Genomic DNA, 15,686 nt, shown 5'->3' on the forward strand with positions numbered 1-15,686 from the left:
CTCTCTGCTTCTCAGTCACTATTTCTACCTCACAGGAGCACTGGAAGGCTTCACACACTAACACCTGTAAAACGCTTTGAAATCTTCAGACAGCAAATGCCAAGGGAAATCAGAGAATATCCAAAGCAGTGATTTTTGGGCAGAAGATAATGATGGCTTTCAGTTAGTGATGGAAAGACTGAGAATATATCTATCCTGAGGCACCCAAAGATTCCCAAGCCTCTCTGGATCATTTCTGAGGCACACAGAGTTACAGGAATCCCAAGGAAACAAAGCCATCACACACACCACTCTCAAACATGTCATTTGACCTTTGAACTAGATGGCCAAGGGCAACACAGAGCACGGTGAAGATTACAGCAATTTACACCTCAGCAGATTTTAATAAATGCAGACTTCTTGCTTTCAGAGCTGGGTTTGTCTGTCTGGAGTTTTAGGAAGGATTACAGTGTCTGAACTACACCTTGACTTTACAACCTTTACTGAGAATTGATTTACGTGGTATCTGTGCTCATTAAGTTTTCACATTGGGCAGACATACAACTATGAGTGGCAAAAATGTAAGTTAATATCTCACCCAGCATTTGGCAGGTAGGTGATAGGGGGCTGTAGTGGTGCAGTCTGCTTTATAAGTGACTTTAACTCTCTGGTCTCATCATCATCTTCATACTGGACATGCAAAACAAGAAGTTACTGTATTGTGAGGAAGCTTTTATGTGGATTAAATACAATAAATCTGTAACAGTTGAGTTATGGGAGCTCAGCACGTCTCAGAATTAGGTCTTAGTTTTCAAACAGTGAAGGATCACATGATACATTCACATGGAGATTTCCAGTCTCAGCCAGATGCACCTTCCAGAAGGAATGGTACTGAAAGTGAGTTGATATGACACTTTTATAACAGAGATACAAACAAAAAAAAATTAAGTGAAAACTGGCAAATCAGATACAATGGACGTAGTAGCTTTTACACCAATATTCCACATGAAGATGGAATAGAAGCGATTAGGAACACTATCATAGAATCTGAGGGCTGGAGGGGATCTCAGGTGGTCATTTAGTCCAGCCCCCTGCCTAAAGCAGGATCAACCCTAACTAAATCATCCCAGCTAAGACTTTGTCAAGCCGAGACTTAAAAACCTCTAGGGATAGAGAGGTGGTAGAATCTCTAGGTAGCACATTCCAGTGCTTCACCACTCTATTGGTTAAATAGTTTTTCCTAATATCCAACCTACATCTCTCCCTCTGTAAATTCAGACCATTGCTCTTTGTGCTGCCATGTGCCACTACTGAGAACAGCCTCTCTCCATCCTCTTTAGAGCCCCCTTTCAAGAAGTGAAGGCTGCTATCAAATAGTCCCTCACTCTTCTCTTCTGCAAACTAAATAACCCCAAATCCCTCAACCTCTCCTCCTAGATCACGTGCTCCAGCCCCCTAATCATTTTGGTTGTCCTCCACCGGACCTTCTCCAATTCATTGACATCCTTTCTATAAGGGGGGGCGGAGGGGCCAGAATTGGATGCAATACTTCCGATGAGGCCTCACCAGTGCCAAATAGAGGGAAATAATAACTTCTCTAGATCTGCTGGAAATACTTCTCCTAATACACCCTGACATGCCATTAGCCTTCTTGGCTACAAGGGCACACTGCTGACTCACATCCAGCCCCTCATCCACTGTAGTCCCCAGGTCCTTTTCTGCTGCACTACTGCTTGTGGGGAGGGATAGCTCAGTGGTTTGAGCACTGACCTGCTAAACCCAGGGCTGTGAGCTCAGTCCTGGAGGGGCCCATTTACGGATCTGGGGCAAATATATTAAAAAAGAAAAAAAAGGATAGTTCTTGGTCCTGCCAAGAGGGCAGGGCCTGGACTTGATAACCACCTTGATAGGTCCCTTTCAGCTCTATGAGATGTGTATCTCTATATGTTTATTCACTTAGCCCCCAGCCTGTAACAATGCTTGGGATTTTTCCACCCAAGTGCAGGACTCTGCACTTGTCCTTGTTGAACCTCATCAGATTTCTCTTGGCCCAATCCTCCAATTTATCTAGGTCACTCTGGACCCTATTCCCCTAGTGTCACCTGTAAATTTGGTGAGGGTGCAATCCAACCCTCATCCAGGTCATTAACAAAGATGTTGAATAGTGCTGGCCCTAGAACCGTTCCTTGGGGCACTCCACTTGACACTGAGCATCAACCAGACCCTATTCCTGATGTTACCATGGCAAATCCGGCGGCTGACCTATGTAACTTTGTTCTCACCCACAATTATTTCCAATATGGAGACAATTTACACCTCCAGATCAGCAGCACTACTATGGGCACCCGCATGGCCCCACAGCATGTTAACATTTTTATGGCTGACTTAAAACATTTCCTCAGCTCTCGTCTGCTATTACCCCTCCTTTACTTACGCTACATCGACATCTTTATCATTTGGACTCGAAGTATTTTAACAACCTGCACAGCACCATCAATCTCAGCCTTAACCATTCCACGAGAGATCCATTTCCTGGACATCACAATACAAATCACTCGGTCAAATCAATACCACTCTCTACCGGAAACACACTAACTGTTACACTTGCCTACATGTCTCCAGCTTCCATCTAGGACACACCACACAATCCATTGTTTACAGTAGTCAAGCCCTTAAATACAACTGCATCTGCTCCAATCCTACTGACAGAGACCAAAAACTTCAAAATCGCTATCAAGCATTCGTTAGACTTAATTATCCACTGGGAGAAGTTTAAAAAAAAAAAAAAAATCAAACAGATTGACAGAGCCAGACAAATACCCAGAAACCAAACGACTTCAAGATAGGCCCAAGAAGCCCAGTAACAGAACACCACTTGAACACTTACAGCCCTCAACCCAAACCCCTGCACTGCATTATCAACAACCTATACTGGATCATGATGCTACACTCTGAGATGCTCTGGGTGACAGACCTGTTCTCTGCTACAACCACCTAACCTCAGGAAAATTCCCACTAGCAACCACAGGTCACACCACAGTAATACTAATCCTGGAACTTTTCATTGCAACAAACCCCATTGCCAGCTTTGTCCAAAGATTTATTCTGGAGACACCGTCACTGGACCTAACTATGTCACTTATGGGATCAGGGCTCATATTCCTGTATCTCAACCAATGTTAAATATGTCATCATGTGCCAGCAATATCCCTCTGCTATGTATACTGGACAGACTGGACAATCATGTCGCCAAAGAATGAATGGACACAAAGCAGGCATTAGGAATCTGAAAACACATAAACCTGTCAGTGAGCATTTCAGTGGAGTGGGCCATACTGTTAAAGACTAGAGAATATGCGTCTTAAATCAAAGAGACTAAAACCAGATCACAAAGGGCAATATGAACTAGAATTTATGCTCAAATTCAATACTTTGCACCTTGGCCTCAACAGATACAGCAATGCATTATAAAGACACCATCATCTATGATAGTCATAGCGATCTCAAGCAAGTCACTTAATTGACACAGTACTAATTTTCTCTCCCCCCACACCCTTCTGTCCTATGGGTCTGAGTTGTCAGTTTTCATTTCAGTTTTTTTTCCTGTATCTGTCAGTTATAAAACCTTCAAGCCAATTCACTTTCAGCACCATTTGCAGCACAGCACTATCTCCAGATCTGAAGAAGTGGATCTGCCCCAAGAAAGCTCATCACCTAATAAATTAAATTGTTAGTCTTTAAAGTGCTACATGACTGCTGTGTTGTTTTGTTAGGCTACAGACTAACACGGCCACCTCTCTGTTACTTTTCTCGAGGGGGTCAGGCTGTATAACTTACTGCTCAATCAGGCTACAGTTAATGCTGTACGAACAATACCTGATATTCTCAAAGCCAAGTAGGAAACTAAGCCACAAAACTCTTATGGAAACAAATGGGGATTGTGTGGCTAAATCCCCCAATCAGTCTTGAAAAAATCATAACCACCAATAACTTTACACACAGCCTTCATCCTAAAACGGGGGTGAGCATCCAGAGCTCTACCCAACAACCCCTGAAGGCAGCAGAAAGGCCATCCCTAGATTTCAATGTCAGGTGACCAGATGCTGCACAAACAAGGAAACCCAGCCGCAGTTCTAATTTTGAAATGGACGTGCTAAACCCAGTTGTTTTGTCAGAGTTCTCCTTGGCTCTGCCTCGCTGTGACCAAGTCCTCCTGAGGCATGTGCTCTCTCTCTCACCATCTGCCCCTCAACCCCACACCTTCTATGGTGCATTTACACGTTTTAAAAGGAATTCCATTTTGCAAACTAACATCCTCTTGTTCTGAGGGCACTGGCGATGCCTTCCCTTCCAGCAAGCAGGGGTCAGTAATGACAGCAACAGCCCAACTATCTGCTTCAAAGGGGACATTTCTCCCCACCCCTGCACAACAGAGACAGGCATCACTGTAATCTCACCTGGAATTTCAGGCTAGGCCCATCTGTGTTTATTCTGGAACTGATGCTCTCTGCCACGACCATTCCCAGACGCCGAACCCGTGGCAAATTGCTATCCAGGTGGCATTTCATCCCTCCCATCATACTGACAAGAAGCTCTGTCAGGACAGGCAGCACATGGAACAAACAGTGAGCACACCACACCTGGCTATGGCAGCTCCGGGAGAGCACACCACGCTGAGAGCCCACAATTCTAGTTACAGCTTCACATACAGACAGAAAGACAGATATAGGCTGGGGTGGAGGCTGACATATATTCAAGACAGCACCTTATTCTCTACTTAGCTGGTTTCTTTCCCCATCACATCAGGAAGGCGTGAAACAGGGCTAGGTTTTGAAGCCAAAAAATCACTGGGACAAACATCACACAACCTAGAACATTTGTTTTAATAAAACAGCTTTACCAAAATCCCACTAAATAGGAGTAGGCCAAATTAATCACAGGCATAAGTCCAATGGCTTCAGACCCACTATGACAGGCGAAATTGGCTGACTGTGTTGCATCCACCTGCAAACCAAACAGGAAGGAATATTTCTCCCCATGTGCTGGAGCTGTGACAGGTAATTACCACTGGCTTTTCTGAAGCCATTGTGGGTGGCAGGAGTCTTTCACATTTACTCTCTGGGTATGCATTTGCAGGATCAGGCCTGCAGGGCATCAAGACAATGATTATGGCTCAGGGGTTTCAAGGACTGGGGGAAAGGTTAGATTCCAGTGGAGGAAAGGAGACCTCTTCTCTCTGCTCCTTTTTCCTCCCTCACCTTGTCTGTTGCTCTCTATTTCAGGCTCCTTCAGGTGGGAGAGGCAGATGAGGATGGCCTTGCTAATATACAATTGCTGCTCAACTGGACAGTGCTTTACAGCACTGCTGCTGCCCCAGGTCTCCAGGAGTTCTTTCAGCACCTGGTTCAGAAGAGTACAGCATTACCTAGATGGAGTGGGTCTGTCCAGCACCTGAAAGTCACTCTGTCACACACCCCTACCAGCCAGGTGGCCTAAGAGTGACCCCTTTAATCAGCATAATCAAGTCCCTCAAAGGTGCAAGGGCCTCTTCCCTATCATCATGCTTCTGTACACTCAGAGAACATTTACTGGGGCTATCCAACAGCTCTCGGGACAGGGAATGCGTATGGGTTCAGGGCTCCACAACGTGCTGGCCTCCAGTGGCCTTGGCTGGAAGTTCTGGGTCTGCCCCGGCTAAATTACATAACAGAGGTTTGCAATTCAATAGGACAGGCTGGGCGTGACCGGTTTTCACATTACATTCTATTCATGTGATAATTCCCGCAAACAGCATACAGTCTGCTGAGACTTCTGAGCACTATGCAGGCAAAGCATCCGCCTCCTTTTGTATGCAGGTTTTGTATTTTTAATTTTTGTGTGTTTATATTTTTAAAAATTTCATATGCTGCCTCAAGCATTTTAAACAGCAAGGCGGGGTAAAAATATTTTAAATAAATAAATACAGGGCTGAGATAATTCAAAAATTTTGGCAGGAGAAGGAACAATAACACCTAGCTCCCTAAATCAGTAGCCTCTCTGCTCCCCGCATGCTCCATCAAACATACAGGACTCATCCCTGATGCCCAGCCTCTGAAAACTACAATCACAGCCCAGTGGACGTCAGGTTGTCATGGACACTGCTATACATTAACTGACCGAACTCTCAGCTACGTACCTAAGCGAAAAGAATGAAATGGGACAAAACAGTCTAAGAGAAACCATCAATTATAGAACGAGAATGCCAGCCTCCCCACCCCTGCACAACCACAGCAGATTCTCGCTGGCTGACAGTGAGCAGACATAGCTCCCTTTGGAGCCATTCACCAGTGCTTCATGTGGGGATGGAAAATGGTTTGAAGCAGAAAGGGGTACCCCCTCCCCACACAATAATAGCTCACTGCCTCCCCATTGGCTAAATTTGCTTTTAAATAGATTTGCCACTCTTTGAAGGAAAATATTTTAAAAAAACACAGATCACGAACTAAAAAGAAGAGCTAATAGGAGCTTAGTAAAAGGGCTTATTAGAAACAAGAAAATTATTTCTAGCACTTCATTTGGTGGCTTTCCCGACAGACCCCAGGGTGGGTTCTCTGCTGTTGTGCCCTAGACAGCACGAGGATGATCTTACTATTAAAGTAGAGGGCTGGGTTTCAGGACTTCTGGGTTCTATTTCCAATGGTCATTAACTGCTCTCTTTGGAGAAGTCACTTCAAAATCAGTTCTCCCCCCCGGCCTCCATCTACACAGTAGAATGTGTAAAACTAATCTACCTCAAAATGGAGTTGTGAGATAAGGGGATTCACAGAGGATAGGTACCACAGAAGTACAATGGATCATTAAAAGCTCTGGAAGGGCTGTGGCCTGTTTATGTGGGCATTTACTAGTGACTGTCATTACTTTTCTAGGGATGAGACAGCAGGGCAGTGATTCCTATGAAGACTTCTCTGCTGTGCTTTGAATGAGGCATGTAGCTCTGTCCAGGACCATTATGGCAGCATTCTTTAGTGCCCCATCCACAAAGGCAGTCCTCATACAGCACTCAAGCATCACAGATCCTGGGACAAATGAGGGTTTAGGAATAAAAATTCCAAACTAAATATATATCACTGAAGGTACCTGACTTACTTTGATCAATAAGGAATATCGAACACTGTCTAGAGCCAGGTATCCAAGGAGGTTCTGCAGCACTGTAGTCTAAAATGGAAATGACAGGAAGGTTTTAATTAGCAAGGACTTTACATAAACACACAACAAGGTGACCATATTGCCCTACACCAAATACAGTGGGGGAGGGGAGGGACAGCTTCCTGGCTGCAGCTGCCAAGCAAGTGTAGCTCCCTGGCTGCCCCATACCATCGGGCAGTGGAACGGGGCTACTGCCCAAGGGGAAGGTCCCCAGTTTCAGGGGAGGGGTGGGGATGACCCATACCACTGGGCACTGGGAACGGAGCTGTCACCTTGCAGGCAAACGCCACGGGTGACAGAAAATGGGCTGCAGCTCTGCAGGTGAAGCTCTCAGCTTCTCATACTGGGGGAAGCTGGAAATGGGTTGGCAGCTCTGCCTTGGACAGGGGGTGGGGAGAGGTCTCCCCAGCTGGATGGGCAGCTGATGGGGGAACCAAAATCTTGCAAAGGACCAGGCAACACACACTACCCTCCTGCACCTCAACATACCCTGTTTTAACTACATCATGGCCCCCTGTTGCCTCCCTTTCCTGCTGCTGCCTGTACAAGTGGCTGCTCTCAACCAGCAGCTGTGGCTGCACTGACCTGGGGGAACGGTAGCTCAGCAGTGGATGTGAATGCAGGGCAAATGGCCCTTTTGTTAAAACACGTTGGGACGCCTTCCTGGTGCCTGAAATACGGGACTATCTCGGCCAAAACTGGACAGATGGTTATGGCAACACACAGTCACTCTCTCCTCCCTCATGATTCAATGAGAATTTTAAGGGGCCAAAGATGGTGCAGAATTTATGCAAACGAGCTGAGATTTCACGGCTTTACATGTTACTGCACCTGCGTAATTTAGTGCCCAAGTTATTTCAGATCACAGTTTCAATGATACCTGTGGCACATAAGGGAGGCTTCCTTCTAGCAAAAACACCACAGAACCAACCCAGGCACAGAAAGTCTTATTTAACATACTGCTCCTACTATTAAAATCGAAAAAACACATGAAGTCAGGGAATTTTGCCCTACTCTCCACTGAAGTTGTGTCTCTCGCCCCCACTCACAATCTAGTTGATACCCCAGAACATAAGGCAGAGCAGTGTCTTCACACTCCACACCTGCCTAGGGCCCATTACCCTGTTTCACTTCCATATAATTTCTCTCCAGCCTTGGAGGAGACAGATAATACCAAATCGAATGCAGAGCTCCTCCAGTGCATTCCTCCTCCCTGTCATCTTCGGATGGGGGTCATACTTGCTCCCAGTCTCTTCCCATGGAATGTACACGGGATCAGGGCCTCTGGATCCCCAGACTGATGATGTCACACAGAAATCCTGCCTCTGCACTCCCACAAGAGGCGAGGCCTCAGGAAGAAGGGACAAGGATAGGTCACCCCCCAGGCAGCTTTCAGAGAGCTTTTTTAAAGAACTCAGGGCTCTGGCTGCCACTGCTGCTATGGTACCAGAGACAGTGGAGGCTGGACTCCTGGGCCCCTTTGAATCAGCAAGTGCCAGGTCAATTCTCCCTTTTGTTCTCGCCACAGACTAACCTACAAGGTAGAACACAAGCCTAGTGGCTTGCAAGGGACCACTTGGCCCGCCTTACTGGACAGGGAGAAATTTACAGCAGCCTTCAACTGAGGTTCAAGTATACACGGGGGAAAGGCAGGGGGAAAGCAGATGCCAGGACTTCCTGGTGCACCCGGCCCAGCATTCTTAGTAATGGGAGTGGGGGAGGAACACAACTTTGGGCCCCCATAAGAGGTAGAACTTGGGATAAAAGGCGAGGAGCTGGGGTGGCAGCTCCCCCGCATCCCCTGGCAATCCTTCATTGTAGCCAGGAGCCCCATGGCTCTGGTGGGGATCTGAATGTCCCAGTGCTCCTGCCCACTGCTGCAGCAGCCATGAGCCCTGGGCCTTTTTAAATCGCTGGGCCCCTTTTCCTCCCCCACCCCCAACTCCAGCAGCCCTGCCAGTAGAGTCTGGCATTGCTGCATTGGTAACACTTAAATGCTGCTACCCCTTTTACCCCCCAGGCAAAATGGGGAGTGAAACACTGCCATGGCAGCACTTCCAGACCCTATCAGCAGGCTACGATGGGCGGGAGCAGAAGAGGCAATGAGATTAACATGCTGGCTGTGTACAGGCCAGCCCCAGCGGATGGTTCTAAATGGTTTGCTGGCCCACACCAGTCCAATTTCATCTCTGATGTGAGGGGTAGGGAGCCTAGGGAAAGGCTTCAGAACAAAGGAGAAGATCTTGCTCACCACCAAAAAAGGGAGCTTACTTGGGCAAGAATTCAGTACTTTGAAAAATGTTCGTCTTCATAAGAGCCAGAAGGGCTTATATTCCCCACACGGACAAAGCAGACCCCTTACCTCATAGCCATACTGCAGGAGTAGCAGTTTCTGAGTCACCACAAATTGAGCTTTCTTGTTTTTCACAACCAGGTTCCCCAGTAATTGAGACAAGACATCCGCCCTAGCAAGAGAGGTCAGCAGCAAACTATCAGCACTGCCAAACTATTGGGAGTCCATTTATCTGAACTGCTTCTGGCTGATTTCAACCACATCATGATTATGGAAGTTCCTCTCCCATTTGCATCACTATCAAAATTTGCAGATCAAACACGCAACTTCCATGCAGTGCTATAATTCTAGAGACATGATTAATATGGCAAAAAGATCCAGTGCTGAATGAAACGGTCTCCAAGGACTGGCAGCAAAGGAACCACCAGCGATTCCAGTCTCAAACTCTCTAGGTCAGGAATGTGTGACATGATGGTGCATAAGTTGAGAATTTAAGAATTAGTGACAGAGTTGGTTATAACAACTACCTCCCACTCCCCCAAATCTTGATTTCTTACCCAGGTGCTGTCTGAACAAAGCCACTGACCACAGCTTCCATCCAACGATCTGGCACACATTCAACGAGTTGCCAGCATATCCTCTGCCATATGCAGTCCACCTTGGTCAGATCCATTAGTCGGGGCACCAACTTATTCAGAATTTCTTCTGGGTTGGGAGAGAAGTAAAAAAAAAGGAAGCTCACTGATTAGAGGGAGCTGGGGCAATAGCCCACTGCACAGTGCCCATGAACGGTTTCAAAAATCGAGCTGCATAGAGAGAGATGAAGAAGAAGAAAAGTTTGCCCCACTGATTCAGCACCTACAAAACAATTATTTTCATGGGTATGACCACCAGGGTTCATCTGAATTTTTCGCTTGTAACCCTAGTAAGTGTGATACTGGCAGCCCAGGTGTCAACTCATGCTAAGGCCCACTTGTCTCAACATCAGCAAATACACAGCTGGAACCAGCCTGGTTCACTTGTGTGTTAAATAGGTATTACAATTATAAGAACATGATTACCGTTTGGACTTTATGAAAGGTTTGTAAATTCCAGTGTGCATTAATTGGATTTACAGCTGTGTACCATAAGGTAATATTTAAGAGTTTGTGCTATAACTGTGGATTACCAGACAGGACCATTAATAAATGTGAAATTCCACTCTTCCCCAAAGGAAATATTACCTTCTACCCAACACCAAACTACTGTGGAAAATCAGAGAACAAAATACTTCACTGATTGTTCCCCCAAAATCCCAATCCTCATAAAGAAGAAACATGCAAATAAATTGCTCCCAACAGATGAATTTGCAACTTGAAGCAGAACAGGGAAAGCAATAAGATACAAATATTCCTTGTTAGGGTATCTTCTATGATGCTTGCACTCCAGGGGGAAAGGATTACGAAGTATAAGCAAAAGATCCCTGGCACTTGGCTTGGGTTAACCCTAAAAGGCTACATAGAGCTTCCTTATTACAGAAGCTTCTGAAACTTGAGATTAGAACTTGTTTGTACGTACATACATACACATCTGTCTCTTTTAACCTTGTAGTTAGGGCTTTTATTTCCTTTTTCTAGGAAATGCATTTAGATATTAAGAGGTGTTTTCGGTGCGAGACCTAAGGTGCAAGTGACCAGGGGTAAGTGACTTGGCCCTCTGGGACTGGGCATAACCTGAATTATGATTTTTGATGTAAGGAACTATCTTTCACAAAGGAAAGCTTACTTAGGTGGCAAACAGATCACAGTACCCATGAGGACTGTTTATGGCTCCAAGTTAAGGGTGTTATAGTGGTTGATTAATTCACACTTGGCAATTTAGCTGGTGAAATCTTTAAATATAGCACTCACAACCAATGTGGGGCTTGTTCCCTACTTCTTAAAAAATCTGTCCTTGAGGTTGGTATCATGCTCTCAACTCACTGCTGAACAGCTTGACAGTAGCTTCTAGGAATCCATCCATCTGCTCATGGGAATAAGGGGACTTTGAAGTAGGCGGGGTCCCTTCGAAAAGGAGCCCCGTCGGGATGAGCCGCACGGCGGTGAGGCACGTCAATTTCAAAGTGCTGTGGCCGCCCGCATGCTAATGAAGCGCTGAATATGCATTTCAGCGCTTCATTAGTAAACTTCAAAATGGCCATTTGCATGGCCATTTCAAAGTTTGGGGCTAGTGTAGACACAGCCATCAAGTCCAGTGCCCTGCCCAAAGCAAGATCACCCCTAACTAAATCATCCCAGCCAGGACTTTAAACCTCTAAGGATGGAGATTCCACCACCTCTCTAGGTAGCACATTCCAGTGCTTGACCACTCTCCTAGTGAAATAGTTTTTCCTAACATCCAACCTAGACCTCCCCTCAACCTCCCCTCTCTTACACTGACACAACTTCTCTGACTATCACAATCACAGTTCCTTAGTGATGTAATTCCATCATGTCCTCTACCCCGAAGGCATGTTACAGTGCACTCACTTTGTCTCCCATGCACACAGACTTTCCCCAAGATCTGAGACACAAAGGAAATGGAACAGTCCACGCCACCTGCGGTAAAGAAAGACACATGCTTAATGAAACACTTAGATTGCTGGCCATCAGCATCTTGCTAGAGGCTAATTATCAGACCTCCCCTCATAGTATTTCACTCTCTCTGAGAGCTGCAGTTGGTATGCAATCTCACCTCTCAGCAAGTCACAGATCCATTGCAACACCTGGATGATTTCAGTAGCCAGCAGAGGGAAATAGTTTTGTGGGAAAAATATAGGCAGGTTATTCCCCTGGAGCTTGTTGCACAAGTGATCAGGCAGACACACAACCTTGTTGAGGAAGGTCTCTTGTAACATAGGTGAATCAGCCTGAGCCTGCTGACGACAGACCTCCCAGATCACAGCTGATATGCCTCCCATCTGCAGAAACTGTTCCAGGATGCTAACGAGCTTCATCAAGCGAAACCTGAGACTAGAAAGAAATGAGAAACCCACCCCCACCCTTTTATTAGTGGGGAAGAGGACACACAAAAGAGGATTATGCCACTTTCTGCTATGAGCCAATCCACTCACATGTAGTGCCATGATGCACCAGAATTTAATTGAAGGTTAGCAATGAGATAACCTTATCCATGTGGCTCCATCTGTGAATCTCACTGCACTTTAAAGCTGCGTCTACACGTGCATGCTACTTCGAAGTAGCGGCACCAACTTCGAAATAGCGCCCGTCGCGTCTACACGCGTCGGGCGCTATTTCGAAGTTAACTTCGACGTTAGGCGGCGAGACGTCGAAGTCGCTAACCTCATGAGGAGATAGGAATAGCGCCCTACTTCGACGTTGAACGTCGAAGTAGGGACCGTGTAGACGATCCGCGTCCCGCAACGTCGAAATTGCTGGGTCCTCCATGGCGGCCATCAGCTGGGGGGTTGAGAGATGCTCTCTCTCCAGCCCCTGCAGGGCTCTATGGTCACCGTGGGCAGCAGCCCTTAGCCCAGGGCTTCTGGCTGCTTCTGCGGCAGCTGGGGATCTATGCTGCAGGCACAGGGTCTGCAACCAGTTGTCAGCTCTGTGTATCTTGTGTTGTTTAGTGCAACTGTGTCTGGGAGGGGCCCTTTAAGGGAGCGGCTGGCTGTTGAGTCCGCCCTGTGACCCTGTCTGCAGCTGTGCCTGGCATCCCTATTTCGATGTGTGCTACTTTGACGTGTAGACGTTCCCTCGCTGCGCCTATTTCGATGTTGGGCTGAGCAACGTCGAAGTTGAACATCGACGTTGCCGGCCCTGGAGGACGTGTAGACGTTATTCATCGAAATAGACTATTTCGATGTCGCAACATCGAAATAAGCTATTTCGTTGTTGGCTGCACGTGTAGACGTAGCCTAAAGGTGTTAGCGGATTCAGCCTCACAACCCACCAAGAGAAGGAGAAATAGTATCATTTCCTCATCTGCGCAAAAGGGAAAAATGAAGCACTGAGAGCTGAAATGACCATCTCAAAGTAACACAAGGTGTCACTGGCAGAGCTGGAGATAGAAGTCAGCTCTCCCTGGCTCCCATCACAGCTCTTCAATAAATGTAGTTATAGGTCTTCTACCTTTGGATCCTGAATTGCAGCCAGGAATCATCAGGCCCATCCTGAACATTCCCATTTTATGCTTTGATGTATAAAGGCCTCTTTGTGTCACAACTATAACTACACCTGAGGATTGGATTACAATACACTTATTCTTTCATATCAATATAACACATGAAATGGGAAATACAGACAGGCCAGTGCCCATACTCAACACTCACATTAAAGCACTGGAAACGTCCACAAAGTTAGCATGATTCAGGGACAAGGCTACAAATAGACAGAAGCCCTTTCCGCACTAAGCTGAAGCTATGGTTTCCAGATCATCTGGTTTGGTTGGAATTGTATCTTAAAGGGACCGTAACCTTTTTGTACGCTTTTAGTGCTAACAAATATGGGACAGAAGGCAGGCTTACCCAGTAGAAATGATGGAGTCCAGCAGAACCAAAAAAGCTTGGTCAGCTGGCCCTTCCAAGAAAAAGCTGTCACATAATTCCTTCTGCTGATCAGTCGTAAGTAATTCTATCCAATCTGGACTCAGGTTACTAACAAGACCTTGCAGAAAGGCAGAAAAATGGACACGAGTAAATTCTTCCCTCTCCTTTAGGAGGGGTTGGTTTTCATTTCCACCTAGGTAGCACTTAATTGTGCCAAGCGCCTTGGAGATCTGGACTCCATCCCTGGAAGAGGAAAGGATGTTGATAGTCTCTCGTACTGCACGGCCAACTTCAAAGGGCTCAGGCTCCATTTGGTAAAGCTGCTTCTGGAACTGTTCAAACAAAAGGGGAAAATGAAGCAGTGACTGATGGTACTAAGACACCCCTCAAAAAGGGCACTCTGCTTGGCCTGCAAATGAGATTAGTCTGGCAGTTTCAGCAGAACCACTAGCAGGTGCCTCCCCACATCACAAATCTCCCACACAACTTGGCAGGACTGCAGGCCCCTGTCCAGTGATGGAAAACTATTAATTATTGTTATAACTTATTTGTATTGCAGTAGCACATCAGCACAGAGGCCTGCAAATCCACACTGCCGCAGGTGTGGGTGCCCACGCGCCGGTTTTGCAGACGGTGTATCAAATGTGCACATATCTGCACAAGAGACGCCGGGCTACCTGTCAGCACCCAGGAGCAGCGACTGAGACCAGAGCCGCGCGGCAGGGGGGTGCTCCGCGCACGCGCACGCGCACAGGCCTGGGGACAGGAAGCACCGCGCACACAGGCCCCTCAGGGCAGGAGCGCGCCGCTCCGGAGCCGCGCGCGACTCTTCCGGCACTTCTTTACGGCTCCCAGCCCCGCAGCTGCGGAGTATGAGAACCGGACTCCGCCCCGACCCCGTTCGCTGCTCGGTGAAGGGCAAAGAGCCGAACCCGGCACAACTTGACCTCCCACAAGCGGCCGGTGCGCGCCAAACAGCGGGGCGCCCCCCCCACGCGCACTGCATTGTGGGATAGGCGTGCGCACGCCTCTGGCAGCGGGCCAGCGGGGGCGGGGCGTAACGTCACTGGTTCGGGCCCGTCTCTCGGCTCCGGCGCTGCGGCTCTTTGCGCCCTTCGGGTTGCCGACCCCGCCTGAGGGTGTTCCAAGCTGCGCGTCCCAGCGCACGAGGAGCCCGGCTCCGCCGGCCTCCGCAGCACACCCGCAGGGCGCGCGCGCACCGACCCAGCCCTGACCGGCGCCCCGCGCGCACGACGCCCGCAGAAGTCCCGCGCTCGCAGGCCGCGGCCCCGCTGGCTGTCGGAAGACCGCGTGGAGTTGGCGCCAGCAATTCCCCCGGCCCAGTGCGAGTCTTTCAAGGGGGCGGGGCCGCGCGTCTCTCTCCCGCCGACCGGTTCCTCCCGGCCACGGAACCTGGTTGCAGATTCGCCGCCGCCGCCACCCCCCCACCCTTCGCCGGGTGGCGAATCTGCTGGGCCGGCTCCGAGGTTTAAAAGGCCGGGTCTTAAAGAGACAGCACATGTAGGAGGGAGCGTCCGTGCCTCCGCCCGCTTACCCCACGTGGGGGCTCCCCCCCCCCCCCCCGAGCCTACGGGCAGCGCATCTCGGGATCCCGCACGTGGAGCGCTGGGAGGTCCTTGGCCGCGGGCAAGGCTGCCGCTGGGAGTTCCCCCACCTCTCCCCCGGCGTGCTGCTGTGCCCAAA

At 48.1% G+C, this 15,686-nt stretch overlaps 1 protein-coding gene across 2 annotated transcripts in view; it reads right to left on the reverse strand.

Moving 5' to 3' along the window:
- TELO2 (telomere maintenance 2) overlaps window positions 1-15,649 on the reverse strand; it is a 50,046-nt gene extending 34,397 nt beyond the window's left edge. The window contains exons 1-10 of one of the 2 annotated variants that reach the window (XM_075011184.1): window positions 14,984-15,648; window positions 13,962-14,314; window positions 12,170-12,447; window positions 11,965-12,033; window positions 10,015-10,162; window positions 9,527-9,629; window positions 7,105-7,173; window positions 5,238-5,379; window positions 4,437-4,573; window positions 578-669 (exon numbers count right to left, since the gene is read on the reverse strand). In XM_075011184.1, the coding sequence (XP_074867285.1) occupies window positions 578-669; window positions 4,437-4,573; window positions 5,238-5,379; window positions 7,105-7,173; window positions 9,527-9,629; window positions 10,015-10,162; window positions 11,965-12,033; window positions 12,170-12,447; window positions 13,962-14,293 (1,370 nt within the window). In that variant the 5' untranslated portion in view covers window positions 14,294-14,314; window positions 14,984-15,648. Of the gene's footprint in view, window positions 1-577; window positions 670-4,436; window positions 4,574-5,237; window positions 5,380-7,104; window positions 7,174-9,526; window positions 9,630-10,014; window positions 10,163-11,964; window positions 12,034-12,169; window positions 12,448-13,961; window positions 14,315-14,983 lie in introns of both variants that reach the window. The other variant, XM_075011185.1, reaches the window with a different exon arrangement.
- Window positions 15,650-15,686: the final 37 nt, after the last annotated feature.

This window comes from Carettochelys insculpta, chromosome 16 (genome assembly GCF_033958435.1).
Source record: "Carettochelys insculpta isolate YL-2023 chromosome 16, ASM3395843v1, whole genome shotgun sequence".
Taxonomy (NCBI): Eukaryota; Metazoa; Chordata; order Testudines; family Carettochelyidae; genus Carettochelys; species Carettochelys insculpta.